At 39.2% G+C, this 27,540-nt stretch overlaps 1 protein-coding gene across 4 annotated transcripts in view; it reads right to left on the bottom strand.

Moving 5' to 3' along the window:
• Positions 1-27,540, bottom strand: part of LOC126109562 (uncharacterized) — a 119,570-nt gene that overhangs the window by 61,248 nt on the left and 30,782 nt on the right. The window contains exons 4-8 of one of the 4 annotated variants that reach the window (XM_049914582.1): positions 27,188-27,313; positions 25,030-25,083; positions 18,335-18,564; positions 12,968-13,103; positions 7,305-7,358 (exon numbers count right to left, since the gene is read on the bottom strand). In XM_049914582.1, coding sequence (XP_049770539.1) covers positions 7,305-7,358; positions 12,968-13,103; positions 18,335-18,564; positions 25,030-25,083; positions 27,188-27,313 — 600 coding nt within the window. The remainder of the gene's footprint in view (positions 1-7,304; positions 7,359-12,967; positions 13,104-18,334; positions 18,565-25,029; positions 25,084-27,187; positions 27,314-27,540) is intronic. The other 3 variants (XM_049914584.1, XM_049914583.1, XM_049914585.1) reach the window with 3 other exon arrangements.

Raw genomic sequence — 27,540 nt, 5'->3', positions numbered from 1 at the left:
GCTGACAAACATATAGTGTCTATAGAGGTCAAAGTGGAGTACGACAGTTAAGTTATCCGGTCATTTAAAACAAGTGTAGGTGGTATGAAGTTAACTGTTGGATGTTTTTACCAGCCACCCAATTCTGCTGTGACAGTTCTAGTCATTCAAACAAAGTCTACAGTCAATAGGCGTAAATACCTACAGCATGCAGTACTAGTTGGAGGCCACTTTAACCTACCGAGTATCGACTGTGATGTCTCTAGATTCATTGCAGTGGGTAGAAACAGCCGTGTGAAATACTTTTGAGACTTTTCTCAAAACTGTCTTGAGCAGCTAGCTCGGCAGCCCACACACAATTGAAATATCTTGAAACGTGTAGCTACAAATAGGCCGCATCTTATTGACAATGTCAATATAGAAACAGGGATTAGTGATCATTACGTAAATAGTTTTCACATGTCTGCCACCAGATCACGATGTGCAAATTCCACAATATTTCCTGGGAGCAACTGTCCGACATCTTTAGGTGGTTCAATCTTGCTGGTGGCTAGGTACGACTGACGGGATCTGCACATAGACACTCCGTTTCTAGAACATGTACGTGAAGAATGCGCAGGCACGGAAATCGCACATGCGCAATGATATGCAGATGGATGGTGCCATACTCTGAATTTTGCACCTACACCATGGACCATTCCCATCTGAGATGCGATTAGTTGTTTAGAGCAGGCTGTTTCGAAACTTCCTAAGGATGCTGCCGAAAAGATTAGGAGTGACACATGCCACATCTTGACTCAAGCTTCACCTATGAGGTCCAACTTTAACATCATCTCAGTTGAAAGAAATGCTCCAATAGAATTGAGAAAAGACCAAGACATCATCATATTACCTGCTGACAAAACATATGCTACTGTGCTTCTCTCACGCACAGAATATAACAGCAAGATATAAAAACTGCTTGATGATCCTGCATACAGTAAATTAAAATGCGATCTGACAGTTAGGATTCAGAGAAAGACTTTGGAACTCATGAGGAAGAGCTCGATTCCAGTGCAAGTTGCTAAGGGTTTGCGTCAACAGGCTGCAGTTCCTCCTAGAATCTACGGCTACCCAAGATCTATAAGAATAGGATGCCCCTCTGTCCCATTGTAAGTAACATAGGAGCACCTACTTATTTTGTTGCCAAATATCTGACATCACTATTGGGACCTCTCGTAGGCAAGTGCCACCATCATATCCAAAATGATAAAGATTTCATAGGTCGCCTGAAAACTCTTAGATTGCAATCGTTGGATCTCTTCGTAAGTTTCGATGTTGTGTCTTTATTTACAAAGGTGCCTTTGCAGGACTCTTTGGAGTTCATTAGCAACAAGTTTGAGGAGGACATAGTAGCATTATTTAAACAAGTGCTTACTTCAACATATTTCTTATTTCACGACCAATATTTTGAACAAGCGGACAGTGTCACCATCAGAAGCCCTCTGTCTCCTGTGGTGGCCAATTGAAAAAAAAAAAAAAGCACTACAGTCAGTCACTCTCAAACCCTCTTGTTTTCTGCAGTATGTGGATGATGCATTTGTGGTGTGGCCACATGGGCTTGATACTCTACCTATGTTTCTTCTTCAGCTTCTGAATTCACTCCATCTGAATATAAACTTCGGAATGGAAATGGAAAAAGATGGTACTTTATCTTTCCTTGGTGTTTTGGTACGAAGGGAAGCAGATAGAACCTTGGGACTCGGCACCTACTGCAAGCCAACGACACAAACAGATCTATATCTGCAGGCCACAAGCTGCCATTATCCTGCACAATGTGGTAGTGCATTACATACGTTAGTTCACGGAGCACATGTGGTATCTGATCCTGAAAGCCTATCGCGTGAAATACAACATTTGAAGACAGTGTTCCAACAAAACGGTTATTCTGAGAGACATATGTTATGCATTCAGGCCCAGGATAGTTCAATCTATGGAGCAGAATGAAGATATGAAGACACCCACCACTTTGGCCTTTTTGCCATATTTTGGTACCATGTCATCAAGAATCTGAAGAGTCTTTGGAAGATATGGCATTAAGTGTGTTTTTCAGCTATCTGCAAAACTGAGAAACTTGTTGGGTTCAGTTAAGGATGATCTTGGCCTGAGGAAATGTGGTGTGTACAAGATTCCTTGCCAATGTGGGGCAGCATATATAGGCCAGACATGTCGAACGGTACAAGAACACTGCAATGAAGATCAGTGTCATACACACATTCGTCAAATGGTAAAGTCGGCAATTGCGGAACACTGTCTGAATACAGGACATCACATGATTTATGAAAAGATGGAAGTTTCATCCCTGGCATCATCATTCTGGGATTGCGTCATTAAGGAAGCAATACATATGCGTACAGCCGATAATCTCATCAACAGGGATGCGGGATATCAACTGCACACAGCTACATTGGCTGCTATTAAATCACGATGCGAAAATCAATATTTTTCGATAACAGACCTGTCATAATATTGATCTAGTACAGTCTGTTGAGTAACGTCTGGCCGCACTGTTAGTAAATGCAGCATACAGCCGCAGGAGAGCCGCCCTGTGATTTTCAGTTTGAGTATGGCACCATCTATCTGCAAATCATTGCGCATGTGCTAGTTCCGCGCCAACACACATTTCACGCGCGCGTTCTAGAAACAGTGTCGATGTGTGGACACCGTCAATCGTACCTACCCACCAGCAATGTTGAATCACCTGAAAATGTCAGACAGTTGCTATGAGGAAATATTGTGGAATTTGCACAACGTGATCTGGAGGCAAACCTGTGAAGACTATTTACAACATAAACGCCAGGAAAGCTTGAAGATTCACAATGATCATGATGTCATTACAGCAACCATGGTTATGAAAGTTAATAACTCAGTCAAGAAGGCTAGGAGAATGTCTCTGCTAGAGAAAACAGATGAGCAGGTTTTAGCATCTCAGACAGTGAATTGAAATCACTTAGTTCCCAGAAGACAGATGTAGAGGGATTATGGGCAAAATTCAAGCCGATTGTAAATTGTGATCTAGAGAGTTACATGCCTAGTAAGTGGATAAAGCATGGAAAACACTCACCATGGTTTAATAATTAAATTAGGAGATGCTGAGGAAGCAGAGGCCGTTGCAATCCTGGTTCAAGAGCACAAATGACAACAAGCAAAGGTTAGTAGAGATTCGTGCATCTGTGAAAAGATCTATGTGCGAAGCATACAACTACCACCGTCATACCTGAGTAAAAGATCTGGCACAGCACCCATAAAAATTCTGGTCCTATGTAAAATCTCAGTGGGTCTAAGGCATCCAATACAGTCCCTTGCTGACCAGCCTGGTGAAATAGTTGAAGACAGCAAAACAAAAGTAGAAGTTTTAAATTTTACGTTCAAGAGAGAATGCAGGAGAATTGTACAAACATACCATCATTTGATCATTGTACATACTCCTGTATGGATGACTAGTAATAAGCACCCCTGACGTAGAGAAACAACTGAAAGACTTGAAAGCAAATAAGTCACCAGGATCAGATGTAACCCCAATTCAATTTTACAAAGAGTACTCTATGGCTTTAGCCCCTTACCTAGCTTGCATTTATCACGAATCTCTCGTCCAGCACGAAGTGCGCTGAAGTTGAGTGATTGTAGGAAGATACAAGCAGACTTAGACAAAATTTCTAGTCGGAGTGACGAATGGCAGCTAACTCTAAATGCACAACAATTTTGGTTACTGCAGATTAGTAGAGAAAACAAAACTGTAATGATTGGATACAGGATCGATAATGTACTGCTCAGTACAGTCACGTCATTTTAAATATGTGGGTATGATGCTGCAAAGTGATATAAAATGGCACAAACATGAGAAAACTGCAGTAGGAAAGATGAATGGTCAACTTCTGTTTATTGGCAGAATTTTAGAAAAATGTGGTTCATCTGTAAAGGAGACCGCATATTGGATACTGGTGCAACCTACTTTTGAATACTGATTTAATGTTTGGGATACATACCAGATCCGATTGAAGGAAGACATCGCAGCAATTCAGAGGTGGACTGCTTAATTTGTTACTGGATGGTTCAAACAACACGTAAGTGTTACAGAGATTCTTCAGGAACTCAAATGGGTACCCCTGGAGGGAAGGTTACATTTTTCCGAAGAACACTACTGAGAAAATTTAGAGAACCAGCATTTAAAACTAACTGTCAAATGATTCTGCTGCTGCTGCTGCTGCCGCCAACATGCACTGTGCACAAGGTCCACGCAGATAAGATGCGAGAATTAGGGCTAATACAGAGGCATAAACACAGCCATTTTTCCCACACTATTTGCATGTGGAACAGGATAGGGAATGATTAGCAATGGTACAGGGTACCCTCCACAATGCACCATATTGTGACTTGCAGAGTATATGTAGCTGTAGATGTAGATGGTTAATAATATTTGTTTTATTTAACTTTTCAGTGTGCTCCCGTAGTCGTGAGGGAAAGCTTCACAATATACAAGGTCACTCTAAAAGTTAAGATTGTCCGTTTCTCCAGACATTCTTATTCAAGAAAATGAAAAAAAATTTAATTTACAACATATACTTTGATATCTCAGCTATTTTACTACATAGTGGAATTCGCATTCAAACATTTGTCAAAGTGCTCCAAAAGCTTCCCTATGCTGTCTGCATGATCAGTTGCCACCAAATTGTTGAAACAGTAACATCACTTTGCAGTTGGCTGTTACTTACATAGTACTTTCTGCCCAAAAAATCCTTCAATTTGAGAAAAAATAAATAAAAAAATAAAAAACAGCAATCGCTCTGGGCCAGGATCAGGTGATAAAGCAAATGTTCAGAAGCATCCCAAAACTGCTGAAGCAAACCTTTTGTCAAAGCAGCAGTATGCAAGCGAGTGTTATCACGATGAAGAACAATGCCACTGGACAACAATCGACACGGTTTGTTTGGAACAGCATGATGTAGTTGGTGACGGCTCCGATAGTCGCCTGATGTTTGGTACTCAGAATTTCAGAATTTGTTCCTTGTTTTTTGGCTTTGCTGGGGATTGTGAATGGTGCCATTCTTTCGATTGGCACTTGGTTTTTGGACTTTCACATAAAAGTTATGTCTCGTTATCACAGGTTGTTTTTTGTGCCTACCTGGCAAAGATTGAGGAACCCACCTGCCACACTCTGTTCTACAGCTCAAATAAGCACTAACAATTTGATAATGAAATGATTCTGAAATTTTAGGAAAACACAAGCTCTGTCATCGACAGTGATAACTTTTTCCTCATTCCTTTATTTGAATTTGTCAGCCACAACTGAAGGTCAACCTGATCATTTGTCATCATGAATATTCATTTGTTGACCATTAAATATGGTGCACCATTTTCAAACTGAAGCCTCTTTCATCAAATTTCCATAAACTTCAGTTATCAGACTATAAATTTCAATAGTTTGGAATTTTCAGAAGCCCCAAACATTTCAAAATTGCACAAAACATTGTACTTGCTTCAATGATTAGGAAGGTCTATAGCATGCCAGTGAGGGTGGTGGTGCAACTGCATGGTTCTTGCAGAGGCATATTTTGTTAGTTTATGATATACAACATAGTACTACACATTGATCTTGTCAAAAGCAGAGAAGTGATTCTTCTTGGTGTTTTAGCTCTCTGGGGCACTCTGGGATGCTCTCTGGGGCACTCTGGGATGCTCTCTTGGCTACTAACTGATCATCTCTCTGGTACAAAATCATGTGGTCAAGACTTCCTTTACTTTGAAAATAAGCCTTGTATTTCATTGCCAACAAACAAGAATTTAACACTCACGTAGGCTCAATGTTGTGAAGAACCACTGATAGCGGTATTTTTAAATATCCCATACACATGCGTCTCTCATTGTTGTCCCTCCATGTCAATTTGTACATTACGCAGTTGATGGGAGCATACCGGTATACAGGCACAAACCCATGATGTCGCATCTCTTATAGTTTGATCCCTAGGTTCCTTACTCTGGCAAAAGAGGAAAAATTTCCAATCCTGTTCTTCTGTTCTCACTTTATCCTGGATGACTTCCCTACTAAACCCTATGCATAGGTTCATTTCCCAAAGCCCTTTGTTTTCTTGCTACAGGAAGCCTTCTCAGGCTCTGAAATGTACAATTTCTATGTCATCTTTTACACACAATCGCATAATAAGATTCCTGTCATTGATGGTTTCAGCCACACACTCACCAACTTTAGTACTTCCGCATCATAGGCAGTGTAAGTTAACTCACCACACTCTACCTATGACACACACATTCTGAAGATGGTCAACATACTGCTGAAACTGGTAATGATATTAAAAACGTGTATAATATGTTAATGACTTTTGTCCATCGACTGATTGGCAGCTTTTTTCATAAAGTTTTGTGTGTAGGTCTACAGACGCCAGGCAAGAATAAGACTTCCCTTCTGTAGCTTTACTGCTTTCTATGTTTCATTTATGAACTAGTACTTTAGACATAAAATAAATCATATGAGACCCAATAAAAAACAAAAAATCTGTGTACATAATATATATTTAATGAGTTCAGTTTTTTCAGGTAATCCGAGTGCTACTCAAATCTAAATGCAGAATGAGTACACCGTTAACAGTGGAGATATTTAAAACCCAAATTATGACTTGAACACAAGAAGCAGAGGTTACTAACATGTTCAGCAATCGGGCCCTAATAGTTATACCATGCTTCATGCACTTGTGTATCCCAAAAAACCAGTTCTAGATTCGACTATCACCCAATAAGACAATTATCAGTCTCTCTCGAACCTTGGCACATGTGTCCTAATAAACGTAAGTGCAATAATGTTGTCCAGGCCTTCAGTGTATAAACAGAAGCAAATATTTGCAACGTAAGTAAATATGAACCACTAACTCCTCGTGCATCACAAAACTGAACGAATTGCTTACAAAATGTATGATGTCAATTTTCCAAAATAGTGGACCGCTGTAATTACTTTATAAAATGAAGGTAGCAGGAAAATGTGAATTGTCAATAAAGCTTTTCATAAACATTTAATTTACAACTAGAATATTAACAACACTTTGACTGTCAGACTTTCTCTTAAATTGCAACAAATATAACAACCAGTGCTCTCCACAGAAACTATTCATAGTGTACTACTATGCCAAATGACACAAAAAAAAAGAAACCACAGCAAAGCTCAGTATTTTATTTTCTCTTCTGTCCCAAGTGCCTGTGGACCAACACAAAAAGCGACCACAGCCAAGCACCACAGCACACAAACAAAAATTGCTATTGTTGCGTCAGTGACATCTTACCAAAACGCTTCAAGCTCACCGACTTGCCAGTCACAGGGTCTTTCGCCAATGTACCTGCATTTAAAACATGTCGCATACAGATCAAGAAGAGACCTAGTGTTTTGCTTATTAAGAAATAGATTCACTACTGAGCATTTCTCTGACATTCAGGATTTTACGGGATATTAATAACAGCAGGTCCTTCAATCCAGGAACAGCATTCTGAAAAATAATGTTAACAGTAAAAAGAAACAACACGAGTAGCTTAGATGAATTCATCAAGTAGTGTTGCAATGGAAATAGCGATGTGTATAACCTAGTGTCCTCATTATCTTTTGCTTTTTTAAAAAATGTACTAATGCATAATCAAATTACTTTATTCTAACTGTTTTGTCAATAACTGTTAAAGATGTTCCCACTAAGAACCAAATTCCAATGCAGCAGTTCCAATCACATTGTTATTGCTTTTTTTCCTTTCTTTCTCTTCACACACTTCCTTTCAATGTAATAACTTTTAGAGGGTTTCATCACAACAACTATAATAAATCTATACAACCAAACTGAAATGATTATTTTTCATAATTTTTACATTCATAGAAAGCTCTGCATGCTGAAGAAGAATGCCAAAAATTATATAAAGTATTTTGGTCCTATTCTACTTCTACAAATTTCTTCTGAGCATTCAAAAATCGAGTCACCTCTGACCTCAAAGTGGAAGATACTACCACACAGGCCATTTTATACAATCACAGTTGGTTGTTGGAGTTAAAGGGACTGAACTGCAAGGTCATCAGTTCATTCATTCTATATGTATAGAACCAGGAATAACCCTGGTAAGAAGGATACAAAAGGCAAATCCTGGGAAGCCCAACTGTAAGCAAGATTCAACAAGACAGAGAAAATCAAGAAGTAGGAGGGGAGTTAGAGTGGATAAGAAGAGTGAGTCACTCTGCCCAGAATGTAGCTGGAGGTCTCCAGAGCACGGTATACTGTGGAAGATGCATCCCACCAGCACCGCCTCTCCATCAGCCACACCAAGAAAACAAGTAGCACAGACAAGATTATAAAATTTTAGAAAACATGAAATACTAAAAATGGCAGACATAAAAGAAAAAGCAGAATAAAAAGGTGGGAACGGTAAGGGCCAGGCCGGACTGTCGGGCAAGAGCCACCTCGAGTTGTGGGCCAGAGCAGACGAGGTATGCCTCCCCGACCCCTCAGGCAGTCAATGAGACCCGAGTGCCCCACCTCACAGGGATGCGTAGAAACTACATTTGCAGAAGAAATGTGAAACTAGGTCAGCCACTCCAGCACCAGCTGCTAGCACCAGTGGAAATGTGTCGGGAAGGTTAAGACATTGACGCAAAGCAGTCAAATTTGAGCTGTCTAGCAGGATGTGGGCCACTGTCACGTAGGCACCACATCGGCAGTAACGTGGGTTTTCACGTCACGGAATGTGGCCGTGGCTCAGCCGAGTGTGGCCAATGCACGGCCGACAAATGACAACGGATTCCATGTGAGATGCACAAAGGGAAAATTATCACACGGTCGTTGTCTCCTTTATTGCCGTCAGTTAATTTGGGGAGTGCAGGAAAACTGTTCAGAAATATAGACATCCGACAATTGATGCCGTAGTTGACAAAAGGTTATACGATCACAGTATGCCCGACAACTATCTAAACTACTGTCCACAGAATTCTGAAGAAAACCGTGTGGCTTCAAACATAAACCTGATATAAATACACTATGTGATCAAAAGTATCCGGACACCCCCAAAAACATATGTTTTTCATATTAGGTGCACTCTGTTGCCACCTGCTGCCAGGTACTCCATATCAGCGATCTCAGTTGTCATTAGACATTGTGAGGTGCTCTGAAGATCTCGTGGACTTCGCACATGGTCACGTGATGGGGTTCGCTTGTGTCATACGTGTGTACACGAGACTTCCACACTCTTAAAAATCCCTATGTCCTGTGTTTCCAATGTGGTAGTGAAGTGGAAACGTGAAGGGACACGTATAGCACAAACGTGTACAGGCCAGCCTCATCTCTTGACTGATGTGTAATAGGCAGACATCTGTCCAGACCATCACAAATTCCAAACTGCATCAGGATTCAAGTACTATGACAGTTAGGCGGGAGGTGAGAAAACTTGGATTTCCCAGTCGAGCAGCCGCTCATAAGCCACACATCCCGCGATAAATGCCAAACGATGCCTCGCTTGGTGTAAAGAGCGTAAACATTGGACAATTGAACCGTGAAAAAAAGTTTTGTGGAGTGATGAGTCACAGTACACAATGTGGCGATCTGATGGCAGGGTGTGGGTATGGCGAATGCCTGGTGAACGTCATCTGCCAGCATGTGTAGTGCCAACAGTAAAATTCAGAGGTAGTGGTGTTATGGTGTGGTCGTGCTTTTCATGGAGGGGACTTGCACCCCTTGATGTTTTGCATGGCACTATCACAGCGCAGGCCTACATTGATGTTTTAAGCACTGCCTTACTTCCCACAATTGAAGAGCAATTCAGGGATGGCAGTTGAATCTTTCAACATGATCGAGCATCTGTTCATAATGTATGGCCTGTGGCGGAATGGTTACACAACAATAACATCCCTGTGCTGACTCGCCTGAACAGAGTCCTGATGCAAATCCTATAGAACACCTTTGGGATGTTTTGGAACACTGACTTCATGCCAGGTCTCAAGGACCGACATCGATACCTCTCCTCAGTGTAGCACTCCATGATGAATGGGCTGCCATTCCCCAAGAAACCTTTCAGCACCTGATTGAAAGTGTGCCTGCGAGAGTGGAAGCTCTTATCAAGCCTAAGGGTGGGCCGACACCATACTGAATTCCAGTCTTACTGATGGAGGGCGCCATGAACTTTCAAGTCATTTTCAGCCAGGTGTTCGGATGCTTTTGAACACAGTGTACGTGTAGCAGGTATTTGAAACAGGTAGCATCCTGGATTATGCTCGCAACAACATCAGTAACAAAAGACTACAGAACAACATTAGAGATTGAATTCTCTCTCACATTTACATACACACCTAGTTACTTTATTTACCCTCTTTTTGAATTCTTTATTATTAAGCAATTTGTTTTTTTACTGCTCTGTGAATCGCTATTACTGTTGTGTTTCTCGAGTTGTTTACAAAACTAGAACTGTGTGTGAGAATTATTCTTTAATTTGGCTCTTTATTTTCCGTGTTTCCCTTTTAGCTTATAATGCATGAACTGCTGATCCCCAGAGCTAATGATGTGACTAACTACTGTCAGCACTGCTCTAGGACCATCAGATGCTTTTGAGCCAAAGCCATACTCTGTTACCATTTTAAAATTTCATTTAAGATTTTTTTATTTACGGTAGTCGCTAATGGAACAATTTACTTGCCGATTGTGAATTCTTTGATGTCGACTGTATTAGGTGTAGATGTACTACCTATCAATGACTTGCGAAAATCAGTGCCAGAGTGTGGCTCTACCAAGGATTTCCCATTTACTGTGAGAGATTGCCTCAGCCAATTCTGCTGTCTGTGCATGTAAAAAAAATTTGCAGTCAGTGAATAAATTTCAAATTATTTCGTGCAGCTGTAGATTGTCAATAACACTTGTTCTTTCAGACATGGAGGTACACTGTCATTAATGAAACGATTGGGAAGAACAATATGAAACCCATCTGTTGTTGTTGTTGTTGTCGATTGGGAAGAACAATATGAAACCCATCTGTTGTTGTTGTTGTTGTTGTTGTTGTGGTGATCTTCAGTCCAGAGACTGGTTTGATGCAGCTCTCCATGCTACTCTATCCTGTGGAAGCCTCTTCATCTCCGAATAACTACTGCAACTTACATCCTTCTGAATATGCTCGGCGTATTCATCTCTTTGTCTTCCTCTATGATTTTTACCCTCTATGCTTCCCTCCAGTACTAAATTGGTGATCCCTTGATGACTTAGAACGTGTCCTACCAACTAATTCCTTCTTCTTGTCAAGTTGTGCCACAAATTCCTATTCTACCCAGCTCTATTCAGTACCTCCTCATTAGTTACATGATCTACGCATCTAATCTTGAGCATTCTTCTGTAGCAACACATTTCGAAAACTTATATTCTTCTCTTGTCTAAACTGTTGATTGTGATACTTTATTATCGATGTTAACAAATTTCTCTTCACCAGAAACACTTTCCTTGCACGTTGCCAGTCTACATTTTATATCCTCTACTCTAACCATCATCAGTTCTTTTGCTCCCTAAACAACGAAACTCATTTACTACTTTAAGTGTCATTTCCTAATCTAGTTCCCTCAGCATCAACTGATTTATTCGACTACTTTCCATTATCCTCATTTTGTTATTGTTGATGTTCATCTTACATCGTCCTTTCAAGACACTGTCCATTCCATTCAGCTGCTCTTCCACATCTTTTGCTGTCTGACAGAATTACAAAGTTATTGGCAAACCTCAAATTTTCTATTTCTTCTCCATGGACTTTAATTCCTACTCCAATTTTTTCTTTTGTTTCCTTTACTGCTTGCTCAATATACAGATTGAATAACATTGGGGATAGGCTACAACCCCGTCTCACTCCCTTCCCAACCACTGCTTCCCTTTCATGTCCCTCGACTCTTATAACTGCCATCTGCTTTCTGTATGAATTGTAAATAGTCTTTCGCTCCCTGTATTTTACCCCTGCTACCTTCAGAATTTGAAAAAAAGAGTATTCCAGTTAACATTGTCAAAAGCTTTCTCCAAATCTACAAATGCTAGAAACGTACGTTTGCCTTTTCTTAATCTATCTTCTAACATTTCCACGGAATCCAAAATACTCTCTCTGAAACTCTCTACAACCTCTGGTTCTTTCAGTTTATCCAGGTCCCATCTCAATAAGTTCCTACCTTTTTGCAGTTTCTTCAGTTTCAATCTACAGTTCATAACCAATAAATTGTGGTCTGAGTCCACATTTGCCCCCGGAAATGTCTTACAATTTAAAATCTGGTTCTTAAATCTCTGAAACCTGCCTGTGTCTCCAGGTCTCTTCCATGTATACAACCTTCTTTCATGATTCTTAAACAAAGTGTTATGCTCTGTGCAAAATTCTACCAGGTGGCTTCTCCTTTCATTCCTTACTTTTCCTTCTCTTTCTTTTCCTACAATCACATGCCAGTCCCCCACGACTACTAAATTTTCGTCTCCCTTAAGTATCTAAATAATTTCTTTTATCCCATCATATATTTCTTCAATCTCTTTATAATCTGTGGAGCTAGTTGGCATACAAACTTTTACTACTATGGTAGGTGTGGGTTTCATGCCTATCTTGCTACAATAATTGGTTCATTATGCTGTTCATAGTAGCTTATCCGCATTCCTATTTTTTTTATTCATTATTAAACCAACTCCTGCATTACCGTTATTGGATTTTGTATTTATAGCCTTGTATTCACCTGCTCAGAAGTCTTGTTCCTCCTGCCATCCAACTTCACAAATTTTCACTATATCTAACTTTAACCCACCCATGTCCCTTTTCAAATTTTATAACCTACCTGCCCAATTAAGGGATCTGACATTCCACGCTCTGATGCACAGAATGCCAGTTTTGTTTCTCCTGGTGACATATCTATTACACAATTAAAATTAAAATTATTATTTCATAAATATTTTCATCAATGTACGATATATTACTCACGTACCGACTGTTGTGTACCGTACAAAGGTTTCCCGGTTATCTAGCATGGAGTCCACTGCCAACTTCTCACAGTACTGTGCGGTGATGATGGCGATTGTCGGCTGCTTGGACTGCACCATGGCCGGCATGTTACGCACGACCTGTGGAAAACAAACTTACCTTGTAAAATCTACACGAGTGATTGAAACAGAGCATGTACCTTCACAAACTGACAGAATCCTGCAGAAATGAATTTGTGACAGTTATGTGGCACCAAATGGACATGAGTGCCCATTTTTCTTATGAATATGTTGCTTTTATCAAGACTAATACCCATCTCTCTGGATTAGTCAACTGAGACCTTGTCAATAGCCAATATAAAAACTTCCAGACTCTGGTGATACTAAGCAGAACCTCTCCAAGTGACGATAACAAAACATAAGATCAACAGTCCAGAGTTCTATGTTTGGAGAGTGGAGGTGCGGGGAGGGATAGCACATGGACAATGAAGCATTATGCAATATATTGTTAAAAAAATCTAGGAAACTTAACTGAACAACCTCTTTGAAAAAATATGTTATTTCCTACTGAAATAGGGCTGTTCATGAGTAATGGCAACACTATCCCACTACTGGACAAGCTATAGCTATCTCATTCTCTGGTCATCATATTCTCCATGAAATTTTCTCTGCAGATTGCGAACAAGACTGAGTGTATGCACTAAAGTGGATGACACATCTGCCTTAGAAGCAAGTACGTGCAACGGACAGTTTGCCTGCAGGTGTGTTACAAGATGCAGGATACAGTGCTTCTGCAGGGTGTGTACGTGGATAAGAAAAAAAAATTCCTGGATTTTTCCCGGTTAAAAATACCCTTTCTCCCGGATGAAAATATACTTTTTCCGCGTTAAGTGACCGTATACTTTTCCTTGGAACTGTAAAACTTATCAATCCTTTGTATGGTTATGGTTTTATACACCAGCGTACAATTTCCCGGCTCTTAAAAAACTAAACTCAATAAAAATAATAAAACACGTTTTGGAAAGATCTTTGATGTGCAGCAACATGTACACTGCAAATTTTCGTGATGTAGTCAGCCAATAGCAATATCGCTGTTAAGTAGCGTGTAAACACAAATAGGGAAAGTAAATCGTTTAAATTAATACACACAGTTTTGCTACAAGAAAAACAAAGCTTTCACATATAATATTGGTCTCAAAGATTAATAAGCTGCAAAAGAAGCTAAGCTTTCACATATAATGTTAATCTTTTATGGGCACGTTACACTTTAAGATACATCACACAAATGTGCCAGTAAAAACGACATTTATGTCTGATCTTCTGGACTCGAAATTTTTCAAAATGGTCGTCCTCAAAGAGTTAATTTTTAAATTACATTTAAATGCTCTGTGATTTAAGAAATTCATCGTATATTCTCACACATAGTTCATCTTGCATTAAAGGAAATTTAATTTGAAACTAATGCTTTTCAAACAACCATTTGCAATATTTTCGCGCAACCTGTTAGAAATAGGTTTGTTCCAGCAGTTGCCAGATATCAGGCGTCCCCGCACTTGCTCAGTTATGACGAAGCAGGAAGCCCGTATGTTCATACATGTAAAACATTAAAAGATCTTACATTACGTCATAAAAGAAAAAAGACATTAGAGGATACTCCAAGAGCATCAGAATTTCATGAACCATATTAAAATGCATAATTCGGATTAAAGTGCACATTTGCATATGTCCTGATTCAGACAAATTTTTTTGAAGTACCAGTACTGTATTTTTTCATGTTTGGTTCTTTATTATAGCATAATGCCATACATGCTAGAAGATGAGAACTAGCACTTGAAATGTAGTGAACACTTGAAACTAGCCAATAGTGTAGAATTAAACACTGTTTGAAATAAATTGATTGCCTCAGTGGAAAAGATTAATAAAAGCCAAATTTCTTTAGCAAGCAGACAAAAATAACTTCGTTGTTCGGCAAGGTGATTAATGTTTGACTGTCAGAAAGGTGGAAATAAAATCAAATCATAAACTAATAACATATTTTAGTCTTCCATAATTATGTGAATGTATTTTAATTCACTTGATAGCTCCCGGCCAAAAAAATCCGTTTTGTTTTCATTTGATGTAAGAGCAATTAACAAAGAGGAAAAAGCAAAACCACTAAACCTTCCCAATACAACTAGGATTGCTCTGTGCATCAGCCCCAGATCTACGATATTTCTGAACTGGAGCAATACCGGATAGCTGTGCCCTCCGCCACCCCCTCCCTCGAGCATTTGAGGTAGGAAAAAAAAAAAAAAAAAATCAATTTTTCAAAAATATGTTCATTTTGTAGCGCATATCCTCCTGAGGAGTCCGATACATAAAACATGTGTTCATGGAAATGTAAGACATGTTATTTGGTCTTTAAGTGTGCCAAAGTGCAGTGCCACGCCTCTTCCCACAGCATTCTTCTATCTCACGTCACTGTATTTCGCTCTGTGGAATTCAAACGCGTAATATTCTGTAATAGGTGCCATCAAACTATATTCAGGACAGTGGAAAATAAAATGTCCTGTGGTGCCTCTCCTGCTCCCAGTCGGTCTGCTACGAAGCAAGCTGGGATAATTTTAATTCCCCTCCTGTTTTGCCATCTGCCTCCATAAAGTCATTTTTTCAATTTTGAATTAAGTACCATTAACATATGTGAATATAATCTACATTTTCATATAAGAGAAAGGTTGGCCTTCAGTTTTAAAGAATATAACACCAGATCTAATTTTGTGCCTAGTTTTATGTATGTAATTGATTTTCTACTTTATTTTGACTATTACTAGTTAGTATCTTTCATTACAGGGTGAAAGCAGTAATTGTTTCATAACTTAAATTCTACTGTTGACATATAAACAAATATAAATTCTGTAATAATTGCCTTTTTTTTGGAAGACGAAATGCTAGTAATCATAAAGTATCTTTTTGGTTACATTCGAAAAGATGTTTGCGAAGCCAGCCCTTAATTAATTCCGAAGTTTTGTCAAAAGTATTGTTTGCATAACTATGTGTGTTAATTTCATGATTTAAACAAATAATTCAGCCTAACACTTGCAGTAGAAGAAACTGTTAAAAAGATGCAATTTTTCAATGTATTCAGTTAATTTAATGAGTTAAGATTTAATTGTAATTTGTGTAAATTTAACTTTGAACAATGTGTAGTTTCAGCACCTAGAGGACACAGAGGCTGGAAGATCCTGTTCCATTGGATTCTCAATGGGTCGGCCTATGGATTCCAGCCCAGAAAAACGATTCCAGGGCAGAAAAACAGTAGGCAGTGCGCACCAGCGAAATGGAGGTCAGCCGGATGAGGGTACCACACTGCGACACCGTTCAAGAGGATCTCCGAGTCGGGGGGAGGACACGACTGCCTTTGTTTGATTTCATAAGCCTTTGCAATTGGCACATGGCAAGTCTTCACAGGAGTATTCCTTTTGTCCTGCTACACATAGAAGGTGATTTTGCTGCCAAAGGTGAAGATCTAGTGGCTTGTTCCACAGTTAGTGTCTTACTTGGCAATTTTACAACTGCAGTGCTGAATTTGAGGTCACAAGTCTGCGTACAGAGGAGGAGACAGGCAACCGCCCTTGTGAGCATCTGTACCACAAGAAACACATTTGGAGGTGTTTCGGCTGGACATGTGAGTGTGGTTGTAACGTTGACACTGACAGCAATGCATTGGGTTTGGAATTTACAGTTGGAACGTGACTTCAGAGCCTGCTTTGATCTTTGCTGGAAGCACTACTCTATCACATGTTGGAAAAAGAATTCATATAGGCACTATGGTTATATTCATTACCCAATCGACTGCAAAGATGTCCTGATCAGAGAGGTAAGTCTGGATTTCTCCCTCGGTCAGACCATCGAGCAATCTATTGTAAATAACAACACATGAAGAATTCAGCATTTGACGGGCCTTGACATGAACATGATAGCTGTGGAGGAGCAAAGCAGCAGGTGTTGTGCCTAAGGATCACAATTAGTCTCCAAAAGCAAAGTGCCATTACGTAAATAAGACCAAGGTTTCACAGCACCTGCAATTCAATCAGCACCTTTCGTAGCTAACGACTGACCTCCTTCAGTACAGTATGCCACAAGGAAATGAGATGCTTCTGGGAGATTCTTTGAGTCTTTAGTCTCATTCTGTTTACGTTTAGTAAATGTAGACTGAGATGGTGATTGACTCATTGCAAGAAAATCCTCCACGATTGCTAGTGTCTTCAATGACACGCTTTTTCCAACTGAGGGCCCTCCCCCCCAGATGGGGCGGCTCACTCGTCTTATGTAATTGTTCATACCTCAGGTCACATCTCACGAACTCCTGGCAGAAGGACCAATTGGCAAATTTGGGAAGGAAACAGCTCAGATAATCGCCACTCACTGGGCCTGGCCTGTACGGGTGGTACATGTGAACTGTGTATGACAACCCGGGGCTAGGAATTACACGTTACCCAGTCGCCAGTTACACATCAAATGTGTGGGCCGACCTTCAGGAGTGTACAGGGATGAAAAGAAACAAACATGATCTTCAATAGGAGGGGAGGATGGGGGGTGGGGGCTTGGGGGTGGGGGAAGAAGGCAGTTGAACTGTTGTGATGTCAGGCTACTGAAACTTCAGAACACATTTCCAAAAATATCCCAGACATGTTCTCCAAGGGAGGGGGAAAAAGAATAGCAGGAGCATAGAGATGCAGCACGGAAATGGATAAGGTGATGCAAAGGCTGGGGCCCCATGGCAGCAAAGCATGTACTCACAAAAAGAAAAGGTTTGGATGTGTTTGGGCTATTCATAAATACATTTGTGTCATCAGCAAACATCCACCTCCAGTGTCCTGTGTAACTCATTTACACGCAACAAGAAGGGCAGGTCAAAAACAAAACTTTTGAGACACTGTATTTAATGTAACCCCATTCAGAGCTTAGTCTCATTCATATCATATCATATCATATCATACCATACCATAAGTTGACTTCGCCATCAGCCTCCTATTAAGATAACACTGTCCCTAGTAAAATTTCCTGATCTACAAAACTGATGGCTTTACAAGATGACAGAAAACACTAACTGAGTAATATTTCTTCTTCAGTTGTATCAGAATTGACTTCTTGAGATGAAATATCACTTTCCCCACAAGAGGAACCTTTAAGGAAGCAAAACTGATCTGTTTAATCCCAGACATGCTAACTGTGTTGGTTAAGTGACATTCTACCTGACCAACAACTACACTTATTGTGTTAGAACCAAAATGAACACCAACAAGAGTAAGTGCAACGAGAGTGTCTAAAGAAGTGAATCCTCTCACCACACCTTTACAAAGTATCAAAACTGCAGATCGCCAAACACCGACCTGCACTTTGGTAGCAACTGCGCGCGTGTATGCACCGTGCTCGAGAGCCTTGGCAATGCCCTTCTCCGTCAGCTGTGACAACTGCGCCTGCACTTCCTCCTCGGACCAGCCGTTGGAACGCGCCAGCTCCACCGCAGTCACCGGGTTCGGAAACGAAGATTCCAGCAGTTCTTTGATGCGTTCTTCTGTGAGCGGAGCGACGGCACCCAGTGTGCTCTCATCTGCAGATACTAAAGTTGGAAAATATCTATGATTTGTGAGAGCACCAATAAGATGACACAGAATTTTGGTTAAATAACTTCTCCGGCAAAAATTATCATTGTCAGCAAACTGATTAACACACAAAGGGGATTTCCTTGCAACCACATTGTGGTTTAACTTTCTACAATGGACTGAATACTTATTAATTGAAAAAATAAAACAATTCTTACAAAATGGTGAAATAAAAACTTAAATTGTGTATTTGTTAAACCTTTTTGGAAAGATACAATTGTGTAATTTGTAATAAAAGTTAACAACAGCACACATTATTTCACAACACAGGAACCACAAATCTACAACTAAGGTAACACAAGATACTTGTTAAGTATAGCGTCATTCAGCTACATTTAAAAATCATTTACTAAAAGCATTAATTCAACAACACAAAACAAGTATTTTGGCTTTTTTAAAAGGTATCTTTCTTTTTCTTTTTAAAATCTTCTGCTTTATAAAGTTACAGTCTGCAGTACATATGAAGGTCATGTTTTACAATTTATCCAGGTGCAAAAACCTGAACTACAAGATTTTAAACAGAAACAAATGTGTTGTTAAGGATTTAAATATCTCTGCACTGGCAGTGTTTGTAAAAGATTACAGTTATTTGATAACTTAGTGGGCACATACAGTTGTACGATTTAAAAAAAGTGTGATACATTCCTTTATTAAAGCAGCATGTTTTATTTTCCAACTGAAGACATACAGTAAGCATAAGTATGCAAAAGTCATACTGTCACTTCCGGATTCCCATCCAACAGACGCGCAACACAACTGGGTAATAATCTTTCAAGGCAAAACAGATTAAGAGAAGAGACATACTCAGAGAATAAGGCTCTGCTTACTGATGACATTGTTAGATGAGAGAAAGTATTGTTTAAGGTTCAATAACAAGTATATTGTTTCCGTTCAGTGAGTTTTGTTTATTTCAAATTAGTTTTCGGCTTACTGGGCCACCTTTGGGAAACAATTGACTAGCATCTGTTCTTAATGGAAGAATCCATAAGCTAGAAAGTTTTTTCTTTGAATAACTGTAGTGGGATTACGACAGATGTTCTACTTTGTGTGAAAAATGTCAGGATGCTTTAAATGTAAATAAATGTAAGTTAAGGCAAATTGCTAGGAAAAACATTCCTATAACACTGAGACTACTAGCAAAGGTCTTAGCATATGGAATAAGTTCTCAGGTATGGGAGTGGCTCAAATCCTTTAAGCAGCAGAAACTAGTACGTCGTCCTGGACTGTAAGTGTTTATCGGAGGCAAAGGTAATGTCAGGAGTGGCTACAATAAGTGTATTAGGACCGTTACTTTTCAGTTTAAATGTGGAAAAATATATGGTAATGCAGACGAGTACGAAAAACAATCTGTAATGATCGAATACAGTATTAGCGATGTGCTGTTTGACACAGTCGTGTCAAATATCTAGGCATAATGCATCAAAGTGACATGAAATGGAACAAGGCCAGCTGTAAGGAGAGAACTGCCAACTTTGGTGAATTGGGAGAATATACTGAGACCACATACAGAACACTAGTGTGACCTATTCTTGAGTACTGCTTCAGTATTTGCAATCCCCAGCAGGTCAGATGCAAGGAAAACTGCAAAGCAATTCAGGGACATGCTGGAAGATTTGTTACCAGTAGAACTGAACAGCATGTGTGAATTACGAAAATATTCGGTGAACTCAAATGTGAAGGAGACATTCTTTTTGTGAAGCACTACTGGGAAAGGTTAGAGATCCAGCATTTACAACAGACTGCATTATACTGCCATCAAAATTCATCACAGCTGACGACCATGAAGACGAGAAACGAGACATAAGGCCTTGTACGAAGAAACCAAGGCAGCCACTACCGTGCACAGTGCAAATGGCTGTTCACTGGCAGATTTCTGGATACGTGAAGTGGATAAACTTACGATACTGCACACACAATTCCAATGTGACACATTCTCGAGTACTGCTCGAATGATTGGGATCTCTATAACATTAACTTAAAGAAAGGCATCAAAGCAATTCAGCAGCAAGCTGCTCGATTTATCACTGGCTAGTTCTATAGGTACGGCAATATTCAACAAATGCTCTGTGCACTTAGAAGGGAAGAAGACTTACCTTTTCACAAAAAAAAGCTATTGAGGAAGTTTAGAGAACCAACCTTTGCAACAGAACCAGAATAATTGTACTGTCTTCAATGTTTACCTCCTGTAAGGGCTGTAATTACAAAATAAGGGAGATTATGGCTCATACTGAGGCAAGCACACTAAATTTTCCACTCACTCTCCTTGTGAGTTGAGCACCTTCTGGCAGGCACACAGGTGTAGACAACTGCTTCAGAGATGCCAATTTTTACCACACCTATGTGGGTCTGCAAATTATCTCTCAACTAATGCGTTTGATGTGTCAATATTAAAGACATTTTCCATTTCTATGTCAGAAGTGCAAAATGGTTAAGCAGGGATGACTAGAGGACAAATGTAAGGATGTAGAGGCTTATCTCAGCAGGGGTAAGATAGATACTGCATACAGGAAAATTAAAGAGACCTTTGGAGAAAAGAGAACCACTTGTATGAATATCAAGAGCTCAGATGGAAACCCAGTTCTAAGCAAAGAAGAGAAAGGAGAAAGGTGGAAGGAGTATATAGAGGGTCTATACAAGGGCAATGTACTTGAGGACAACATTATGGAAATGGAAGAGGATGTAGATGAAGATGAAATGGGAGATACAATACTGCGTGAAGAGTTTGACAGAGCACTGAAAGACCTGAGTCGAAACAAGGCCCCGGGAGTAGACAACATTCCATTCGAACTACTGACGCCCTTGGGAGAGCCAGTACTGACAAAACTCTACCATCTGGTGAGCAAGATGTATGAGACAGGCGAAATACCCTCAGACTTCAAGAAGAATAGAATAATTCCAATCCCAAAGAAAGCAGGTGCTGACAGGTGTGAAAATTACCGAACAATCAGTTTAATAAGTCACGGATGCAAAATACTAACGCGAATTCTTTACAGACGAATGGAAAAACTGGTAGAAGCCGACCTCAGGGAAGATCAGTTTGGATTCCATAGAAATATTGGAACACGTGAGGCAATACTGACTTTACGACTTATCTTAAAAGAAAGATTAAGGAAAGGCAAACCTACGTTTGTAGCATTTGTAGACTTAGAGAAAGCTTTTCACAATGTTGACTGGAATACTCTCTTTCAAATTCTGAAGGTGGCAGAGGTAAAATACAGGGAACGAAAGGCTATTTACAATTTGTACAGAAGCCAGATGGCAGTTATAAGAGTCGAGGGGCATGAAAGGGAAGCAGTGTTGGGAAGGGAGTGAGACAGGGTTATAGCCTATCCCCAATGTTATTCAATCTGTATACTGAGCAAGCAGTGAAGGAAACAAAAGAAAAATTCGGAGTAGGTATTAAAATCCATGGAGAAGAAATAAAAACTTTGAGGTTCGCCGATGACATTGCAATTCTGTCAGAGACAGCTTAGAAGAGCAGTTGAACGGAATGGATAGTGTCTTGAAAGGAGGATATAAGATGAACATCAACAAAAGCAAAACGAGGATAATGGAATGTAGTCGAATTAAGTCGGGTGATGCTGAGGGAATTAGATTAGGAAATGAGACACTTAAAGTAGTAAAGGAGTTTTGCTATTTGGGGAGCAAAATAACTGATGGCCGAAGCAGAGAGGATATAAAATGTAGACTGGCAATTGCAAGGAAAGAGTTTCTGAAGAAGAGAAATTTGTTAACATCGAGTATAGATTTAAGTGTCAGGAAGTCATTTCTGAAAGTATTTGTATGGAGCGTAGCCATGTATGGAAGTGAAACATGGACAATAACTAGTTTGGACAAGAAGAGAAGTTTTCTAAATGTGGTGCTACAGAAAATGCTGAAGATTAGATGGGTAGATCACATAACTAATGAGGAGGTATTGAATAGAATTGGAGAGAAGAGGAGTTTGTGGCACAACTTGACTAGAAGAAGGGATCGGTTGGTAGGACATGTTCTGAGGCATCAAGGAATCACCAATTTAGTACTGGAGGGCAGCGTGAAGGGTGACCAAGAGATGAATACACTAAGCAGATTCAGAAGGATGTAGGCTGCAGAAGGTACTGGGAGATGATGAAGCTTGCACAGGATAGAGTAGCATGGAGAGCTGCATCAAACCAGTCTCAGGACTGAAGACAACAACAACAACAACAACAACAACAACACATGTCATCAATATTCTTCCTGTAGCTACCCAATCAATGCTGACAATCTTCACATTGTGAGGTTTGCTGAGGAACAATGCACTGTCCCGGAAGCAGAATTTGCTTACCATGCAGCCAGATGTGCTTGCTCCACCTATAAATAATTTTCTCTCTTGGTTACATGCTTTCCAGTTTTCATTTTCACAGGTAAGACTCTGGAACAGTCCTCAAGCAGGATTTGTAAATTTCTCAGTTCCCTTTCCTGTCTCTTCAGATATCCTCTATTTTTCTAATCTTATTTTCGATTTTCTTACTGTGTGTGAAAAGTAAGTTCTACTCCACTCCATATATTGAGCAATAAATCACCTATTGCGACCCTCATCCTTCCCTAGAATTGCCAGAGGGCTTTTCCTTTGTAATTTTAATACTTCTTATTGGGTTAATTTTCTGGAGGTGTTTTCCCATCTTCTACCGTTTTCGTCCAAGTTTTCCTGCATGGTGATTACACAACAAATTTCTTATTAAATTTCTTAGTATCAATATTTTCAATTCTGTCTGCAGATTCCAGAAACTAAAAAAATATCTTTTACTATAATGGGTTAAGGCATTTAATAATATTAATAATAAACTGACTCGAGTTCATTATTTTTTATGTCAAATAAGTTAAAAAAAAAAAAAAAAAAAAAAAAAAAAAAAAAAAAAAAATTATACACCCTTCACCTAATTAACGTACATCAAGAAAACTTGAAATTTTAATCACTGAACCAGAAACTAGTCATGGGGTGGCCTCAGACTTAAATGCCAGTAATTATTTAATATAGTTCTCTGGAGTTAAACTTATTTGAAACAAACTATTATGAAACTGTTCTCCAAGGCCAAGGTAACCATTTACTGGAATATTAAGATTCAACTATAGTCTTTTCAACAGCATTTGCACTATGCCAGTGTACATTTCCAGCAGATAGGTTTTTATTATAAGTTTTCCATTTATTTCACCACCTCAGTTTTGCCATGAAGAACCTCCCACTATAGATGACATGGAATGCCCTTTTAGTTGTCACTGTACTATCCGACTTATTGTTGTGAAGAACTGACAAGAAGGGTTTGCTAGTTACCTGTTTTAAATTCTGTACTGAATACTGAAATTCTATGTGGAAGAGTTTAATATTAATATTATTTACAGATGTAGTAATTTATGTGTCTCTTTATCCAAGCACAGATTCTCTGTTTACTTCTACGAAAGTCGACAATAAATGAGGCAAACTAGCATGCCACAGACTATGTTATTGAGTGTTTTGTAGCAATGTGAACATCTAGCTGCTGAAGTCAGTATTTTAGAAATACTACAGGGACTTGCCATACAGAAAAAAAGTATTCCAACATTTATCTGTAGCATAACTTCTCCCAAGTAAAGGTCGAACCCCTCATTCCCGGAGCTAACATTGTTCTTGTTTCATTGTTTCATCCCTGAAATTATGTACTTGCATGAAAGATTATCCTACTCTAACACCACCTCCCCCGAAAAAGCACACACTTCTACATCAGGACTCTAACCTCACTTTAATTATTATTTTTCTTTTCCCCAAAATAAAAATAAGGGAAGAGCATACCAGAATGGAATTATCACTTAAATGGATGTTTGTATACTTATGGAAACTATGAAAATCACCATTTTCGCCTTAGTTGTGATCACACTCAAATTTATTGGTGCGTTCCAGACACAATATTCATTTTCAGACCATTAACTACAGCTGAGAGCTATGTCATTAGAGTGAAAATACACAAAAAACCATTTTAAAAGCTTCATTAGTGTATCCTTCTTGAATTTTTATTTCATATTTTTACCTGAATGAAGTACATCTTCATTACAAGTAATGGTTTGAAAATGAACTTGAGTCAAACTAGAAACCAGCAAATTTGAATGTAAATTCAAGTGTGACAGAAAATAAAAACAATGATGACAATTACAGTTGTTGATCCTTCCACCAAGGTCATGTTTGAATGCCATAAGCAAATCCAATTGTAATGTGATCTTTAATTCCCTTAAATTCCACTTAAGCAAGAAAATTACAACATGAACAGAACCAAGTGTCAGAGAAATACAAATACTCAAGAATGCCCAGTACTTAGAGGGAAGATGGAGGTCATGTTTTCACATGCATTCACAACACAGTTATGGCAAGCCCCTCACACTGTTTAAGTAGTTAGAATCAGTCCTGAAGCTACTGTTGAACCAGTTCAAACCTGACACAGGGCGTGTAGTCGGTCCTAGGGAGATGACCAACACCCCGTCTTGAGCTGAAAGCATAGCAGCAAAACCACGTGGTCAGTAGCACTGGCAAAACAATAACCACGGCCAACTGACTCGTGGCAAAAATCACTACCTGCATAAGTACGCTCTTCCCAACAAAACTTTTCTTCTTTTTTCCTTTTACCTGTCATAAGCGAAATTCAAAATTTCTAGTAGCAAGTGCAGAGTCCACATACAGACAAATAAAATTTCTTACACTTTAAGAAAAACTTCATCTTGTCTTTCAATGACAATACAATTAAATAATCTGCATCATGTTGGTAACGTTGAACATGTAAAAAAAGACTAATAAGCAGTGATAATGCTTTGAAAATTATTGCTTAGCTTGTATACTTAAGGTTATAAAACGCAGGAATGTGATACTACAGAACTACTCACCTCAGCTGATTGATGTGTGATTCACAAATCTACGGTACATTTCAGAAGAAAGATTTTATTAGTTTTCCAGCATGTATGCAAGCACACCATGGAATTTGAACATTTCTCCTCTAAAATATGATACTAGAGTCTTCACTGCTGACCTAGTCTGGTATAGCACCATTAGACTAATTTGAAGAAATGAGTCTCATTTAATCTTTCAGTTCCTATATCTTGTACCTGATACCTTGAAATTACAGCCTTAGGAGTATTTCCACTACCATGATAGAAGCAACAGGGGAGAAAAAACACATTCATATGTTAACAGTGGTATCCTGGAGTCAAGTAAGTTCCTCTTCACTGCAGTCCATACAACTTACATATGATTACTGGATACTACACGATTTCACGGTCAGGAAGGATCACTTGTAATTTTATGTATTTTCTTCCCTTACAGAATTCCAAAATTAATCTAAAGTATTTACAATCACATGACAAACCCCGAATTTCCACAAACAGTTAAAAAAATTTCTTTACAGTTTCAGCATGAAGTAGCAAATCACAATTTCAATTTCGGATGTCAGAAAACAACTGCATGATGTACCGGGAATGTGACAGAACCACTATCTAATGTTACACGTACCACAATACTTCCCCTGAACTTATCCACTGAAGCCAACAAGATACTACTTCATGTACTGTATTAACAATGTAAACTTACATACAGCTGGCAAGAACTGTAAATAATTTCAAAAATTAGGGCTATTCAAAAAGAAACAAGCCAGAGGCATAATTACAGAAACCAGTATCTGTATGTTGGAAGTATTGACCCTGACTGGTGAGGCACTTGTCCCACATTTCCTGCAGCATGGGACAACAGTGAATGTCCAGCATTACTCGCAAACTCACCAAATGATCAAATCAAAACAACCAGGAAATCTCACCTGTGGGGTCATTCTGCTCCATGACAATGCAAAGCCTCATATGGCCAACATAGTTGCGGCACTCCTGCAGAAATTCAAATGGAAGGCCCTCTGCCACCCTCCATACAGTCTGGACCTATCCCCCTGTGATTATGCCATTTTTGACCCCCTTAAAAAGGCTCTGAGGGGCAAACGATTCACCTCTGATGACGATGTCCAGCTGTATGTGCTGAACTGGTTAACATCACAGCCCCAGGAATTTTATGAGACAGACATTCACCGCTTTGTGTCACAGTGGGAAAAGTGCCTAAACAGCCAGGGTCAATACTTCTAACAAACAGGTACTGGCTGTAATTATGCCTCTGGCTCGTTTATTTTTGAACGCCCCTTATAAACAAATTAAAAAGAACCTTATGAAAGGCCTTTGCTGCTAGAGACGAATATTATGATATACATAATGAAAACAGGAAATTTTTCATATTTCTATTCACTGTGGTATATTATTTTGGGGCAAATCCTCATATCAGTACAAAGTTGCCTTTCACAAAATAAGGTTTTCTATGAAAAGCCCTTTGGACTAATTTATGAATATAATGATGAATAAGGATAAAAGAAGAAGGTGCTTAGAAGATTAGAGGAGGGGGGGGGGGGGGGGGGGCAGAGGGAGAGGGAGAACTATCCTGCATTTTTTGCATCAATTCTTATTGGCAGTGCTAACCCACTTTCCAATTATAGTGAAATAACCTACATTTTGTCAGATAACTGTTACACAGAATTTCTCAATAACAGACTGAAAAATTCAGAAACTCACAGGGTCTAGCTGAAGGCGGAGGTTGGTCAGATGTACCAAGCTGCTTTAGAGTGACTTCCACTTTCCGGATACCAGTAAATCCATGCTGCAGCAGTTTCATAACTTTCTTGATGAAACCAACATAATCTGAAATGAAATTAAAACTCCTGTAGTACCTTCATCACACAAAATGGAATCTCAAAAAGAAGCATTTATTTTTAATAACCCTTCCACTATTATTTTTACCATTCATTACAATAGAAACAGAATGCCTTATAATAGAACTCAAAACAATGGTTAAGTCCTAGATGGGATAACAGCAATATGGAAAGGATAGATTGCTAATCACCACACAGCAAGTGGCATCAAGTTGC

This window comes from Schistocerca cancellata, chromosome 12, assembly GCF_023864275.1.
Source record: "Schistocerca cancellata isolate TAMUIC-IGC-003103 chromosome 12, iqSchCanc2.1, whole genome shotgun sequence".
Taxonomy (NCBI): domain Eukaryota; kingdom Metazoa; phylum Arthropoda; class Insecta; order Orthoptera; family Acrididae; genus Schistocerca; species Schistocerca cancellata.
The sequence above is the reverse complement of the archived record's forward strand: the minus strand, read 5'-3'. Positions and strand labels throughout refer to the sequence as shown.